This window comes from Dipodomys merriami, unplaced genomic scaffold, assembly GCF_024711535.1.
Source record: "Dipodomys merriami isolate MVZ:Mamm:240054 unplaced genomic scaffold, mDipMer1.0.p SCAF_11, whole genome shotgun sequence".
NCBI classification, from domain to species: Eukaryota; Metazoa; Chordata; class Mammalia; order Rodentia; family Heteromyidae; genus Dipodomys; species Dipodomys merriami.
The window spans coordinates 27211077-27228470 of record NW_027202382.1 but is presented as its reverse complement, the minus strand read 5'-3'; the positions used below and the strand labels follow the sequence as shown (position 1 = coordinate 27228470).

The following is a 17394-nucleotide window of genomic DNA, read 5'->3' as shown; positions in this document are numbered from 1 at the left end:
ATTGTTGCTTTTACTCATGTTATTTCAATGACAAGTAACCAAAAAATAATAATAATGTGCACAAGAATTACAACTATGCCACCCAGAAATGAAATGAAATGTTCAAAACTGCTTAAACGCACAAGTTTAATAAAATGTGACATTGCAGGGGACAGGGGTGGTGCAATACTAGGTGCTGGCTGATTGTGAAGCAGCTCTGAATAGGATGTAGAATCACTGGCTGATTGTAGGTGATGGAGGTAGGAAGGTTACAAACATCCACAGATTTACTCTTCTCTGGACAGTCACATTGAGATAGTGTGTAGGTAGAAAGGGATTTGATTGAAGGATAGCGATGAAGGCAGAGAGCTAGTAAGGAGGACTTTGTAAACCAGGAGAAGGTGAGATGGTGTCATCAGAGACAAGAGTCATGCCTGTGGAGGGAGGAGGAGGGAATCACAGGAGACTGGAGCAGTTAGAATCAAAGAACATGGTTTTCATTTGACTACTGAAGGAAAGAAATATAGGAAAAGGGTCCAAGGTGCTCTCCAAGGTCTAAGAACCAACTCTGAAATGAAACAGAGGACTTAAGATGTGTCTGTTTTCCTAACTAGTGCATACCATTAGGTTCATTTTGGTTTTTATCCAAGGAATGCCTATTTATTGTAATAGAAATAGAAATTGTAGACAAACAAAAATAGTCCCCAAATCCTCAGACTTGAATCAGGAATATGTACCAGGAAAAAGACAGACAGACAGACAGACAGACAGACAGACAGACAGACAGACAGACAGACAGACAGACAGACAGACAGACAGACAGACAGACAGACAGACAGACAGACAGACAGACAGACAGACAGATAGATAGAAAACCTTAAGGATCATTTCCTTCATTCTCAGGTATGTTTGTAAGCCAAATAGGATCATACAATTCATATGAGGTTAGGAACTATGCTTGATTTCTTTTGGGCAGTACTGGTGTTTTAAACTCAGGGTTTGTGGCCTGGCAAGCACATGCTCTAACTCAGGGACCATTCTTCTAGCATTTATGCTCTGATTATTTTTTAGATAGGGTCTCCTATTTTGCCTGGGGCTGACCTGAATATTGATCCTCCAGCTTATGTTTCCCAGTATACCTGAGATGACAGGTATGAGACAGCACTGCTAGCTTTTTCTGTTGATATGGAGTTAGAACATTTTTCTCTGGGCTGTCCTGGAGCCATGTTCTTCTTCCCAATCTCAGCATCTTGTGTAGCTTAGATGCCAGGCATATGCCACTGTGTCCAGTGATTGGTTGAGATAGTGTCTCATGAAGTTTCTTTTTTTTCCCCCAGGCTGGCCTTGAACTGTGATCTTTCCAATCTCTGCTTCCTAAGAAGCTAAGATTACATTCATGAGCCACCAGTGCCCAACTTAAAATGTTCTTTTTTTTTTGAGACAAATTACAAAATGACTTTCCCTGTCAAGAATTAAATTTTTCTGGCTAGGGTTGGATGGATATGTAGTAGGAATTTAACAGATCCTCTCTCTGTGAACATTTTCTGTTGTCTTCAGTGTGGAGCAATAAAAAATAACATTTCTGAAGCAGAAAGCTCTGAGAGGCCTTTAGTGCCTTCCCTGCAGCTACCCTGCGGAAACTTCCCAGGCTCTCCACAGAGCTGGAGAGAGTGTTTTCCCACATCCTTGCTAGTACTGGGTATCAGCATCTTTTAAAAAAAAAGTAAATTTTTCCTGTGGCCCGTGGCTCATGCCTATAATCCTACTCAGGAGGCTGAGAACTGAGGATTGTGGTTAAAAGCCACCCCGGGCAGAAAAGTCCATGAGACTCTTATCTCCAGTTAACTACCAGAAAACAGGAAGTGGCACTGTGGCTCAAGTGGTAGAGTGCTCACCTTGAGCTGAAGAGCTCAGGGACAGCACTCAGGCCAAGAGTTCAAGCCCCATGACCAATACCCCCCCCCAAAAAAAGAATGTAAATTTAAAATGATACCATAGATTATCTTTTTTTAATATCTTGAGTGAGTTTAACAAGTTTGTTGGTTATTGATTTTTGCATTTCTTATTTAGGAAATTTCCACCTTGTTCTCTTGTCAACTTTTCTGTTGGAATATTGCTATCTTTCTCAGGTCTTCCAAAAATATATTTGATATTTGATGTATTTTCTGTTTCTCCCTAAGAAAATTATATGTATATAATGTAAGTATAAAATTTTTCTGTATAGAACCAGGAATTTTAGAAGCATGGTTATTGTCCTAATTAATACATGATATTATGAGTTTTATTTCTTGATGTTATTTCTTCTATAGTTTTAGTATATTATAATGGCTTAGTTTTAGCTTTAACATTCAAGACCTGGATTTAGTATGCAGCATATAGTAGAAAGGAACATGTTTCTGGATCCCAGCTGCCTGTGTTCAAATCCCCACACAGATGCATATTTGCCATGCAGTGTTGGGAAGGTTGTTCAGCCTCTTAAAGACTTAGTCTTTTCATCTTGAAATGAAATTATTATGTTAGCTATTTCATAGATTTTAAAGGAGAGTAAAAAGATGATATTTATAAAGTATATAAAATAATCCCCGGGACTTAATGAATGTTTAAACCTGTAGCTCTGTTTAAACATGCTGTCAAATGCAGTTATCATAGTCAAAGTACATATGTGAAAATAGAACTAGTAAAATTGAGGGAATGAATAAGATTGAGAGAGACGTGGGGGGGAGTGACATTAATTGAGTTGCATTACACTCATATAATGACATGTTGAGTTAAAACCCCCTTTAAAAGCTACTTAAAAATAATTTTTTAAAATTCTGTCATCCACTGAAATAACCTTAATCAGCAAGTCCCTCTAATCTTCATTTTTCTCATCTTTACAATGGATATAAGGATTCTAATAATATTAATTCATATATAAATATTAATAACTTTGGATGTTACTTATTAACATATGAGGAAAGAATGATTTATATAAAATATCAAACATACCTTCCCATGCCTCAGTTGCTACTTTTTTTTAATAATCAAATGTGTACTAGTACTCTACTGAATAATTAATTGGCTTTCCTGAGCATGGCAAGTCCCTTTAGCTCCTTTATTCATGATTAAATCTCTTAATTTTGAGTTATTTTACAGATGTGTTACTCCCAAAGGATGAAGTTACAAATTCAAAGCCACATTGTCAGTACAGAGGAAAGATTTGAAGCAAGGTCAATTAGATTCTGCTTTTAATCTTTTTTTTTTTTCTCCTGTGAGCCTGGGAAAAGCAAAATCTTTTTTTAAAAAAAAAAGTTTTTTTTTCTTCAAAGTGTTTCCCAAGTGTTGGATTATTTCCCTCAAGCCCTTCAATTTCTCCTCACCCTTTGTCAAGGGCTTTGGATGAAAACAATGGTCTAAGAGCCTTTTGCATATCTAACACAATTCTCTACTGGGAGCAGTAGGGTCTCAGAGTGGAGATGAAGCTGCAAAGGACACGGACAGGGGCGGTGAAATGTGGACGGCGTAATAGTATCTGTTAAGAATCAGTGATTGCTCCAGTTACTTCATGTCTATTGCTATTTTGAATTTTTTCCCTCAGTCAGTCTAGACAGGTCCTTCTGTACTGTGCAACAGAAACTGAACCTCTATAGAACAAACAATGTCACTTTAAAAAAATGTTGGTTGTTCTCCTTGTTCAAATTATATTACTATTTCTACACAAAGCTATTGTTTGGCTACTTTTCCCCCTACTTAGTTTCAAACAATTCAGTCACAATTGATGTATCACATGAATTGAAGCGTGGCTGTTTGCCCACCCACAGCTTGCCCGTCAGGAACCTACAAGACTGAAGCTTTGCCAGGAGGAATCAGCACATGTATTTCGTGTCCTGATGAAAATCATACCTCTCCACCTGGAAGCACGGCCCCTGAAGACTGTGTGTGCAAGGAGGGCTACCGGGCATCTGGCCACACCTGTCAAGGTAAGTCTCCCACCAGTGGCAGACAGGAACTAGAAACACTAACTTCTAAGAGAGAAATAGTGGATTTTCATCCAATTCATTTGGAATGCTCTGTATTATTCCCTTCTCCAATCACTAAGGGTGGGTTGCTTTGATAATGTACCTTTTTCCCCCACTAAACACATATCTTGCCCCAACACTGAGTAACATAGCTATGAACACTTAAAGAATGAGTACTCTTTAAAAAAACAACAACAAAACCTCAAATGAATACAAAAGACAAATGCTACAAACTTAACAACAAATTTGATTAACAAATGAACTCAGCCCTGGTGATAGTCAAATTCATTTACAATCTTATTTTCAAACCAGATGCCAATGGCTCACACCTGTAATCCTAGCTTCTCGAGAGAGAACGCTGATCCAGAAGGTCACAACTCAAAGCCAGAAAAGTGTGAGAAACTTTATCTCCAATTACCTAACAAAAAGACAAACTGGAGGCATGGTTTAAGTGGTAGAGTAGCAGCTGAGCAAGCTGATACTTTCACAAAACAAACAAAAAAACAAAGAAAATATAATTTCCTAAGTACTTCAATATTAATTGTGTCAAAATGAAAAAAAAAGTTTAAATAATATATACCATGTACAAGAGTCTGTGACTCTTAGGGTTTATAGCAAATATAGTTTGCTAGACTTATTTGTCCATTAGTCCATGCTACCATAATTAAGGAGAAAAATATCTAATGACATATGAAAAATCAAGAACTAAGGGTTGACATAAAGAAGAATGAAATTTTATGTCACTTGCAAGAAAAAAAATGCATGGATCTGGAAACCATCATAAGTGAAGTAATCCAGGTGCAGAAGGTCAAAGGTTGCATGTTTTCTCTCCTAGGTAGAGGCTGACCTAAGTGATATGTATATGTATATGCACATACAGTATCATATATATAATCAATCTGATTATAATATGGTATATGCAGGTGTAAAATACCATATCAAAGCCCCTTTGAACGGTTCATGTATACTTTAAAGTTGCATATGAGGAAGATGAAACATGTCCTGGCTGGTATGTGGGCGCTACTGGGAGGGGAAAAGAGAGAATGAAAAAGAGTGATTATGGTCAAGATACTTTATGCTGTGGAGGGAGCTGTGGAAGTAGTTTGGGAAGGGGGTAGAGATGGAGAGTGATAGTGATGGTGACTCTGATCAAGATACACTGCACCCATGAATGGACATGTCAGAATGGAGCCACCTTGTACAACTAGTTGATAATAATAATAATCATTATCATCATAATCATAAACTAGGAGCTGGGATGTAGGTTAGTTGTAGAATGCAACCCGGCTCCATCTGCCGCATCCAACAAACAAAACCCTTGAACATATTGTATTTGTCCAGGTAAATATGAATATAAATAAGCTTTTATAGGTTTGAAAATTATTTTTGCCTGTTTTTAAATTTAGTTAGAAGTCAGGACATAATAGTGCTCAAATGCAGTGTTCTTTTTCCAAGTAGTCGCTTAGAAATTCAAATGTAGTCATTGGGAAAGCTGTGGGGAATTGAGATGCATGTCTTGCATGTCCCCTTAAACAAACCAGAAAGAATGCTGGTCCGTAGACAAAGGTTGACTTTGCTTCTTGATTTTATGTTAGTTGTCCACTGTCCTACCCTGAAGCCTCCTGAAAATGGCTACTTTATCCAAAACACTTGCAAGAACCACTTCAATGCAGCCTGTGGGGTCCGGTGTCGCCCTGGATTTGACCTCGTGGGAAGCAGCATCCTTTTGTGTCTACCCAATGGTTTGTGGTCTGGGTCAGAGAGCTCCTGCAGAGGTATGCAAGCTGCCAGTTCTATTATGTATTGATCGCCTTGCTTGATTTTCTTGATTTAAAGTCTAATGGGCCAGTCAGTTCTTTATTTCTTTCATTTCATACACCACAGACCACAGAAAGGAAAAAAAAATGACAAGTTTGAGTTTAGAACTGCAAAATCCAATGGACTACATCCTCATAACCTATGCCCTTCGTATTACTTTGATGAACATATGATGGAAATGCCTGGCTGGGGAATAAACAGACGGTCCTTAAATTTCTAAGTACACCAAGATAAGGGGCCAATTTTGGAATAGTTAAAGTGGAGGTGGGGGAGGGATTAGATGCCAACTACGACCACATGGCTTGGAGAACCCACTGCAATGTCCTGCAACAGGAGCAGTCAATCACGTGGCATGTCTTTGGCTGTGTCCTGGGGCAGACAATGTACTACAGAAAGCTTCACATCTGCTGGAATGAGATCTGAAGGCACCCAGCCAGGCTAGTAGAAAAGGGGTCAGTGCTAGGGATGGGACCTGAGGCTTCCACATTAAACACAGAGAAACAGAGCAATGCCTCAATGCATCTCCCCCTATCACCTCCAGTATCCATTTTCCTGTCCATCGTCATCATACAACCCCATCTTCTATAGCTTTACTTAGGACTGGAAGGAAAAACTCCCTAAGCAAAGATCAGAGAGGAACAGGCCAAGGAGTTAAAGCTTTCCATCAGGATCCCTGCCTGTGAAGCTTCTCAGTTCAATGTCAGATTTGAGACCTGAGTACATGGGGAAATTGTTGCTTCTTTTTTTAAGTTCAAAGTGAGCTGGGTGTCTTGGTTGCTTTGTTTTATTACTAAACTCTCACCACAACCCATGGGCAATACTTTTTGACTGAGGATTTTGTTCCTCTAAGACTCCACAAGTCACCCAGTTCACTGGATTAAAAAAAAATTCTATCTTCCAGTATTTTCTTGGCTTCATACCCATAAGGAAAACTCAGCTCTAACCACCCAAATTGGAAAGCACATAAATATTTATCAGCTTTCAATACAAAACCCACTGAAAAATGGGCAGTTGTCTTAGTCAGGTCCCAATCCAAACTTTCATCTATGCTTACAAAAAGAAAAAGAAAAGAAAAGAAACTGGAGACTAAATACAGTGAATAAAGAGTATTGGATGGAGAAGAAACGGGTAGAAAATGGAATCACAGGGCTGGGAAGGTGGCTCAGTGGTAGAGAGCTTGCCTTGCATGCCTGAGGCCCTGGGTTCAATTCCTCAGCACCACATAAGCAAAAAGAAAAAAGCCGAAAGTGGCTCTGTGGCTCAAGTGGTAGAGTGCTAGCCTTGAGCTGAAGAGCTGAGGGACAGCACCTAGGCCCAGAGTTCAGGCCCCACCACCGGACCCCCCCAAAAAAAGAAAGAAAAGAAAGAAAGAGAGGAAGAAAGAAAGAAAGAAAGAGAGGAAGAAAGAAAGAAAGAGAGGAAGAAAGAAAGAAAGAAAGAGAGGAAGAAAGAAAGAAAGAGAGGAAGAAAGAAAGAAAGAAAGAAAGAAAGAAAGAAAGAAAGAAAGAAAGAAAGAAAGAAAGAAAGAAAGAAAGAAAGAAAGAAAGAAAATGGAATCACAGCAATGCAAAAGCAATTTCTGGACTAAGAACAAGCAAGTTTCTTAGAGATGAACCTTGAGGACCATTGATAATAAATGAAAAAAATTAACAAAAAAAAAAAGAGCAGCTCTAGAAATTCATCTGAAAATAAAGCAAAAATTCAGAAGTAACAGAATGCCTAAACAATAAAGTAACATAAGAATAATCACAGGAAATACTTTTCTCATATTATGGATTCAGAGAGAGAATGGAATACTGGGGAAGCAGTAAAGAGATCAAAGAATATATCCCCAAGCTGAAATTTGGAAAAGAAATATGTGCAACCGAAATCATCCATATTCCATTTAAAATCACTTAGTGAGTGCCAAAAATAATGATTAAAAACAGATCCGTGTCTGGAAATAATCTCAGTGAAATTTTTGAATGCCCTGGAAAAATAGAAAATTATGTCTGTCTCATAGTTAGAAATAACATTACCTACAAAAGGAAGAGAATCTGACTAAGCTTTAGGGCATTGAGTAAACATTTTGCACGTTGGAAGATAAGGGTCTATTTCTAGGAGTTCTGGGGGGAAATAATGAGATCCTAGATTTCCAGTGTCAGATAAACTACTATTTATATTCACAAGCAAAGATGTGTTCAGTCCTACCGTCTCAGAGACGATCATCAGGCCAGGGGTACAGTTCAGTGGTATATGCTTGCTTAGGATGCATAAGGCCCTACTCCCTTTCCCAACCTGGGGACAAAAATGCATTTCAGAGAAAATTAAAGCCTCTAAAATATATTTCTAGCCGGGCACTGGTGGCTCACAACTGTAATCCTAACTACTCAGAAGGCTGAAATCTGAGGATGATGGTTCAAAGCCTGCCCCAGGAAGGAAAATTCATGAGACTCTTATCTCCAATTAACCACCAGAAACTGGAAGTGGCACTGTGGCTCAGAGTGGTAGAACCTTGAGTGAAAAGCTCAGGGACAGTGCCTAAGGCTCTGAGTCCAAACCCCACAAATGGCAAATATGTATTTTAACTATGTATGTATGTATGTATGTATATATATATATATGCATGTGTGTATATGTATATATATATATATATGTATATATATATATATATATATATTCCTGTGGAGGAAACAATTACCAGTTCTACCTTTTCTTTCAATGTCTACCTTTTCTTTCAAATACCTCATGGTGGGGAGGGAAGAGCATTTCATTTTAACGTTCCACTTATTCTTTGCCAACCAAGAGTGATATCCAAGCCCTCCCTCTGTGCCCCCCACAGTTCAATCCCAAAGCTTGCATCCTAAAGCCATAAAAATGCAAGGCTTTAGCCTTATACTAAAGCCATAAAAAAAAAGCCTGTGCCTCTCAGGAAGCCAGCCATTTGCCAGCTTGGCCCCACTGCCCTGCCTTTGATCTTGGACCTCATAAAACTTCCACTATTGCCAGCCTCCTCAGCCTGGGGGCCTGGCCTCTGTGTGTACATGGCAGACTTGTCCTCTCTCATGCCAGCTGCCACACTGTGTACACCACGCCCAGCGTGGAAGCACACTTGCCAGGTATGTTGTAGGATAAGAAATTTGTTTGGGAAATCTAACCTTACATAATTTTGGAAGGAGCTTGGAAGCAAAGGTCCAAAGGAGACATTGAAGGGGCCAAGGAGTTGCTGACAACCCAATGTCATATCTTACACTTGCCCAACTGTAGAATCTTGAAGGAGAGACTCGGGTCACAGAAGAGATCCTTAACTTCTGTGTAGCCCCACACATCCCAGTGGCACTGCAGCCCAGTGGGATGGGTCATCGGTAGAAACCCGGAATAAAGACAGGCAGGGACAAAGTGGAAGGCACTGAGCTCCAAGAACCACTGGCTTTGTTTCTGCCTTCTGAAATGAAGTGCGGATCCCTTTTTTGACCAGCCCTAACTTGGGGCCACAAGAAGGGGATTCTGGCAAACATATTTCTTAACCAGCTTGTCACAAACCATCACACCTGGCCAGGCATGGTACTACATGCCTGTAATTATAGCACTCAAAAGACCCTAGCAAGAAGATCACAAGTTCAAGATCAGCCTAGGCTACACGGTCTTGGCTAGTCTTGGCTACATAGTGAATTCAAGGCTAATCTGGGTTACATATTGAGACCATGTCTTAAAAAACCAAATTTGCAAGGAACTCACCAATCACTTACTTCTATTGTTAATGAACTCATTATTTCAGCTAGACTATAAATGCACAGTAGCCCACAATATGTTTTCCTCTCAATCCTTTAAGTCTGGGAAAAGAAGGAAATGATGAATTAATTTAATGAAAGTATATAAATATATGATAAATATATGCATGGATGTCCCGCTCTTGTGTCATCTCATTAAAAAGCATGCTTATTCTCCTTTATGTAATTTGGGTTGTTATTCTGACACACATAAAATAATTTGAATTGTAGTAGAAAAGATGCTATGTGGACCTACAACATCATAGAGTTGTCCCAAATGCAGATACTTAGATCCTTCTCTTGCTATATCATTAATAGTTATGGATTTAATTCCTTGAAATGTTATTCTAAGAAATATAAACAATTTTTACCAAATCTAAAACATTTTTCTTCACATATTAACATCTCAAAAATTGGAATCCCTCTTACAAACTAAGGACAATAAATTGCTTTGTTAGTATTATCATTGTTTTAGTAGTGACCCATAAAATTGGAATGTCTTACAACTGAGTGTCTAGGGTTCTATAAAATATAGCAATTGGGTGGGATTCATTTTGCCTTCTAACAATAGTTTTGAGAACATTATATTTTTAAAGGTCTTATTCATTATAAAATCAGAATAATTTTAATCACATCCTTAGAACATTATATTTTTAAAGGTCTTATTCATTATAAAATCAGAATAATTTTAATCACATCCTTTTTTGGCGAAAGTCCTTGTAAGATTGAATTAGAAAGGGAAGAACAGCAGAAATGCAAAGCTTTTTTAAAAAACTTAATGTTACATGGTTAATGTTTTTGTCATTTGAGTAGTAATTGGTAGACTGGATTCTTATTTCCCTAGGCATTCTCCACAAAGCATTTCAGTCATTTTCAATTTTATTTGAATTATGCATTTTTTCTAAGCCATTAAGGGTTCTTTTATGGTTTCTGAACAATAACTATGTAGCACAACTACATCGCAGTAAATTAAATTTTATGATATATTTTTCCTGAAGAAAAACAGCCCAGCAAGAGAAAGTCTGCATTTATTTTCAGCATTGGCTGCAATCACAATTTGATTAACAGGAAACATACCTAGAAAAAACCTTATTCATCTTTAAGTTGATAACCACAGTTTCTTTCTTTGTGTATTATATAATATATTGTTCGCCTCAAAGACCAAGCTTGTTTTTAAATTTTAACTATTTTTCTAATATAATTGCACATATTTATATGTCATATGCATCATGTGTAACAACCAGATCAGGATAAGTTGCTCTTTTCTAAAATGACTTAAAAAAACACTTAGGAAATGTTTAAAATGAATGTAAGCTGGATTTTTTGTCTCGTTAATGTTTTTAAAAATTAAGTTCAATAGCCGGGCGCCGGTGGCTCACGCCTGTAATCCTAGCTACTCAGGAGGCTGAGATCTGAGGATCGCGGTTCAAAGCCAGCCCGGGCAGGAGAGACCGTGAAACTCCTATCTCCAATAAACCACCAGAAAACCGGAAGTGGCGCTGTAGCTCAAGTGGTAGAGCGCTCGCCTTGAGCTGAAGAGCTGAGGGACAACGCCCAGGCCCAGAGTTCAAGCCCCACAACCGACAAAAAAAACAAAAAAAACAAAAATTAAGTTCAATATAAGAAATAAATAAGTTCCTCTTAAAAATAAATAAAAATAATAAATGTTCCTTGGTGAAATAAAAAAGTGCACAATGTTTAAGAAATAAATAGGAATGATTACACATGCTTTGTTTTTCCCCAAGAGCAATGAAAGTTTATTAAAACCAGCATTTGGGAAGCAATATAATTTGCATCTGTCAGAGGTGCCAGTTCTAATTTATTATCAGTACTTCTGAGAGATGCAAATGCAAATTGAAGATGCAATTTGCTTTGGGTTTGGCAAGCACAGTGACTCTTCAAATTGTTTATTGAAGCTAAAAGCAATTGTTTCTCAAGTTTATACATGTGAGTAATAAAATTTTCATCTTATTCCCTTCTTAAGCTAAACCTAGCTTGTGACATTGCCCTATACAGGATGCAAACCTTCAATAAAAATCAAAATATGAAAGACAAAGGGGTTTGATTTATTTTGTACTAGTGGTTGACTTAATCCCAGGAATAGAAGAGGCTAGGGTTTATCATTTTTATAATTTCATTTCTAATATGATTCTTTTCAAGAAATCAATTTTCTCAGAGTAATCCTAAGTTTATGTTTAATTCACTCAATGTTTATGCTGTACCAAGGTACATAATTTGAGTGAATCCCTGTAGAAGAAAATCTATCAGAAACTCCAGTTGACCATGAACTCAAATATGTATATATAGATAGATATTTATGTCTATCTATATATCAGTAATCTGTAAACATTTAAGAACAAGATATTTAGAACATGCTTGGGATTTGGGGTGAGAAATATAATTCTTTCCTCTTTTATGCATTTGCAATTATTTTTTGTCGGTCATGGGGCTCAAACTCTGGGCCTGGGTGCTGCCCCTCAGCTCTTCAGCTCAAGGTGAGCACTCTACCACTTGAGCCACAGAACCATTCTGGTTTTCTGGTAGTTTATTTGAGATAAAATTCTTATGGACTTTCCTGCCCAGACTGGCTTTGAACCACAATCCTCATATCTCATCCTTCAGAGTAGCTAGGATTATAGGCATGAGCCTCTAGTTCCCTGCTCATTTGCAAATTTTTATAGTAGGAATAGATAGATAGATAGATAGATAGATAGATAGATAGATAGATAGATAGATAGATAGATAGATAGATTGATTGATTGATTCAAGTACATAGCAAACTTAAATCACTGATAGAATTTATTCTACAAGCAACTATTCAAATTTTATAACTTGGTACAGTATAAACATTGAGTGTTGAGAGTAAACTATTTTTTCTTTTGTAGGGATTTTTGTTATTGTTTGTACAGTGTTTGATGCTTGTACACTATACGCTATCAAAATTAGGTGTGGTGGCACACACCTTCGATCCCAGTACTCAGGAGGCTAGTACAGGAGCACTGGACTACCTAGCAGGACCTTGTCTCAAAATAATCAAAATTAATAACTGTGCCCACCTGTTAGCTTATGCTTCTGATAGCAATGCGCGTGCCCATCTGATGGAAAAGATGCATTTTCCATGGTCTAGATAGTTTCTCCTTCTCTTTGATCCTCCTTCTTTTTTTAATTTTTCCTTCTCCCTGTCAAGAGACAAAATTACCACAAATTTAATTAGACATCCAATTGACTTTTATTTGTGATTCATTTTTCAGAGAAGCCTGCATTCCTCAGAGTAAGATACGAGTTCCCCCTATTTAGGCAACCATCAGTACAATAGAGTTTATATGGTGAGGATAAAGAAAACAGAACAAGAGGGAAAAAACACCTGATTGGTTGGCATACATTTATTTCAGGCTACTTTTTCTTTTCTTTTTCTTTTTTTGGTTAGGGTTAAAGCAGAAGTGAATTTCTTATGAACGGATTCAGCTAGACTAGAATCTCCTGTTTCCGGGAAAACACTGGTGTGCTGAAAGAATCTATTTTCTATAGTCTTGTTTAAAATGTGTTTCATTATGTGGTATTTCGCACAAGGGACCCCATGTTTTTGTTTGTTTGGCTTTGGTCTATAGGGGTGTAGTAGAGGACCTTAATCCAAAACAGTGACCTGTCATAGTTTGGTTTAACATTTGTAACTATTGACGACTCCTCATCTCAAGTACTGTGCTGGCCCATCTTCTTCCTCTTCTCTCCTTTCTCTCTACCACCTACCCCTTCCCTTCTCTGCTTCTCCCCCTCCCATGTCCTCTTTTCTTTCTCCCTTGTTCTCCTTCCTCCTTTCTCTGATTGAAAATCCTGGTGGGAGTAGAAAGGAAATGAAGAGAATGTTTAAGCACTTTGAGATGATTTTCTACAAGGACCAGCACATCATAGATAAGAATCTCCAAGTCTGGTGCAGCTAGCTAATGCCTGTAATCCTAGCTACTCAAGAGGCTGAGGTCTAAGGATCATTGTTCAAAGTCAGCATGAGGTAGGAATCTGTGAGACTCTTATCTCCAATAAACCACCAGAAAACCAGAAGTGGTGCTGTGGCTCAAGCCTTGAACAGAAGAGTTCAGGGACAGTGCCTAGGCCCTGAGGCCCGGGCTCCATGACTGAAAAAAAAAAAAAAAAAGAATCTCCAATGAGCATAGACATTCAGATGTTGTCTTGATCATTTATATGTATAAGGAAATCACAAAGGGGTATGCATGTTATATTAGAGAGAGGGGGAGAGAGAGAATATTGAATACATAATATGATTGAATACATCATATGATACTTTAAGGAAGCTGGAGGTTTTCAAGAAGCAAAATGGTAGAAATACTGATTTTGGAATGCAATAAGGAGCAATGAAGATGCCTCTCTGACCCCTATGTCTTTTATTGTCTATAGGAAACAATTTGATTAGGGTAAAAAATGGTATTTTAGAATATGAGGGGACTTGCTGAACACTGATTCATTTTTAGGAGCAAATACAAGAGACAATAGGTTTAAATTTGGGTCCCAACTGTGTGGAATAACTCTGGAAGGTGAGAGATGATCTTTGAGGCTTGGGCATCCCAAGATTTCATGAGCAGGAGTATAGGGCATTATAGAATTTGTTGAAATGGCCTTGAAGACATGATGTGGATTTTGGTGAGCTGGTAGTGAGGGAATCTTGACAGGAGAATCTAGAGCCCATATATAATTTGTAAACATGTACTGGAAGGAACAGTAGTTTCTCTTTGCCTCTTGTCACCTCTCTGATGTAATGTTGAAGATAAACGATCAGAAGTGGTAGAACAGGGAAAATTCTGATATCTAGACAGTACATGGAACTTCTCAGTTTGGTAGTGTTTAGGCTGGCTGGAGAATGAGGGCATTTCCAGTATTCAGGCCTTAGTGAAGACCCTTCTGACTGCTTCCTCATGGTGGATTCAAAGAAGGTCAAGTAAGGAAATGTGTAGCCAGTTTTGCTGGCTTCTCAGACCAGAGGATGTGATCCCAGGTCATATGTTCTGCCCTTGATCAGGGTTGGAACACATACAAATTCCATGAGCCTGAGAGAGAAGAAAGAACTTTCGTTAGAAAATCAACACAGGAAAATGGAATCAATGCTGGGTGGAGAGAATTAGGATTTATGATTATACTGATATCAAAGACTAAAATAGCAATGTCTTGAGTCACCTAAAGGTATTCTGCTCATCTAAAAGGACAACATAAAAACTGGCATAATAGTTCCATTATCATCAAAGACCAAAGCTTTTTTTAAAAATTCTATCATCTTAGTGCATGATACATTTTCTATAATATTATATTATTATGCTTAGATATTGTCCTTCAAATCTGTATATGGAGATAGAGAAAGAGCAAACGGTGAAAATAAAGAAGCCCTCTATGTATTGAAATAGTCTCTTCCTTTAAAAAGCTACACAACTTCCATCATAGCTTACTGGCTTTCGTTAATTCCAATGGAGGCAAGGAGTTATAATCTTATAGCTCTGTGTATCCAGGCTGAATAAAGCTGGCATGAATAGCTATTGATTGGGCACCTCACAGTCTGCCACTATAGCAAAATGTGAACCGATATTAAGGTAAGATTACCATCTTAAACTAAGATTTGGCAATAGATGTATAGAAAGCTGGAAGGATCAGGGTTAAGATAGGACAGTGGAATACTGGGATTTTACTGTAGAAGTTGGCCAGCTTTGCAAAGCCAGGATACAGCTGATCATGAATGGTCTAGAAGCATCTATCCTGGAAAAGGCTTCTTGCCTTTTGCTGAAATACATCCTGGAGACTCATAGCAGCTGTGGGCTGCAGTTACCCCCCTTTTTCAACTACCCACAATATACAGCCATCATTGCCCATTTACGGCCAGATCCCCTACATAGTTTAAGTTCCCTCTTACAGGTAGAATGCTACCCATAGGGACATTGTTTGGGCACTGCATTTAATAAAACATAGATTTTTAATTACCCCATAATAACTAAGAAATGATGATGTATTATTGATTATCACTTTATTTAGCAAATGATGTTCATTGTTTTGCATTTTATAATAGTGAGAAAATGCCCCCGTCTCCACCAGCCCAAACATGGCCAAATCAGCTGTTCGTCAGGAGAAATGTCCTACAACACCACATGCTTGATTGCCTGTGATGAAGGATACAGGCTGGAGGGAAGTGCTAAGCTTACCTGTCAAGGAAATGCCCAGTGGGATGGCACGGAACCCCGTTGTGTGGGTAAGTTCCTGGAAGGGGTAGAGCCTTGGGGTGACTGCCTCCTTCTTTCTGAGTTCTCTAAAAACCATAACTAAAGCCTGGTTTGACAAACAGTATTGTAAATACGTAGACCACTACATTGTTCCTTCCATCTAGTAAAAGTATTTCCATACTGAACTCAGTTGTCCAGCTCCCTGAAGTCTAGAGCTTCAAATGGCAATCATTTGGGGGGGGGGGAGGGTACAGTCGTGGGGCCTGAACTCTGGGCCTGGGTGCTGTCCCTCAGCTCTTCAGCTCAAGGCTAGTGCTCTACCACTTGAGCCACAGCGCCACTTTTGGCTTTTTTTTTTCTGCTTATGTGGTGCTGAGGAATTGAACTCAGGGCCTCATGCATGCAAGGCAAGGGCTCTACCACTGAGCCACCTTCCCAGCCCTGGAAATCATTTTTAGCTTAAACTAACTTAGGTACTTTTTTTAAAGTAAATGCTGGCCAGGCATGCAGGCACTATCACTGTAGCTACCATATCCTAACTACTCCAGAATCACACATTCCCAGCAAAAGTTAATGAGATCCTATCTTATAAACAAGCCAAGTTAGTAGAGCATGCCAGTAATTACAACTACTTGGGAGGGAGAGGTATAAAGGACCCTGGCATAGTTAGTGACAAACTAAAAGCAAAGGCGTAAGGTGAAATGGCTCAAATTATTTTCCTAGCAAGAGGAAGGCCCTGAGTTGAATCCTCAATATTGCCAAAGAATGAAAAGCAAAATGAAACCAAAAAAAAAAAGCAATTACTATAGAATCCCTTGCTTTTTTAAACATGATCCACCTTTGCCTTACTGAAAGAGCATAATTGTGAACCTTAAAACTACTTATATTATTAAGAGGAAAAAATAACAAAACGTGTAATTCAAAAGCTAAAAAAGAACACTGAAAGAAAGACGTATCAGTCATATGCTTTTTACAAAGCAGAATTTAAAAGTAAGAAAATGTGAAAGTAAGATGTCATAACCAAATATGTAAAATTCTAAGGGTTTAAAAGAAATAAGAAGCTATAAATTTGTGTATATAATGTGAAAGCTATTGAGATTATAATTTCTAAAGAAATGTAAATTCCCAAATGATTCAAGAAAATAGTGTAAACTCATATGTATAATTACTTTCCAAAGGGAAAGAAAAATAGGATTATTCTTCCAAAAATGACTGAAGGCTTAGTGAGAGGGGAATTTTTTTGAACTATTAAGAAATAGTAATACTACTATCCTATAACTTGATTGAAAGAATGGAAAGCTCTCCAATTCAAATTACCAAGCTATTATTATTTGACGTTTGACAATATGACCAAAAATTTGATAATTTATAGACTAATTGTATGAGTAGCTATAATAACAGTCCACAGATTTGATCAATACTAGGCCCCATTCTCTAGTCTGTAAGTAGGAATAACATTACCCCTTCTTATATAGAACTGTAGCCAATACATATGACATGCTTAGAGCAATGCCCTGCATATAATAGTTATTGAATAAATGGTAGCTATTATTGCATGGGAAATACAACTGAAAATGTAAGCAAAAGTGCCAGAAGAATCTCTACCCTAACCAGTAAGTGTGCACCAGGGCACATTCA

General features: G+C 38.0%; 1 protein-coding gene across 2 annotated transcripts in view; it reads left to right on the top strand.

The window, feature by feature from the left end:
* Nucleotides 1-17394, top strand: part of Svep1 (sushi, von Willebrand factor type A, EGF and pentraxin domain containing 1) — a 162338-nt gene that overhangs the window by 44640 nt on the left and 100304 nt on the right. For both annotated transcript variants that reach the window (XM_070011444.1, XM_070011455.1), the window contains exons 4-6: nucleotides 3780-3938; nucleotides 5573-5752; nucleotides 15606-15785. In XM_070011444.1, the coding sequence (XP_069867545.1) occupies nucleotides 3780-3938; nucleotides 5573-5752; nucleotides 15606-15785 (519 nt within the window). The remainder of the gene's footprint in view (nucleotides 1-3779; nucleotides 3939-5572; nucleotides 5753-15605; nucleotides 15786-17394) is intronic.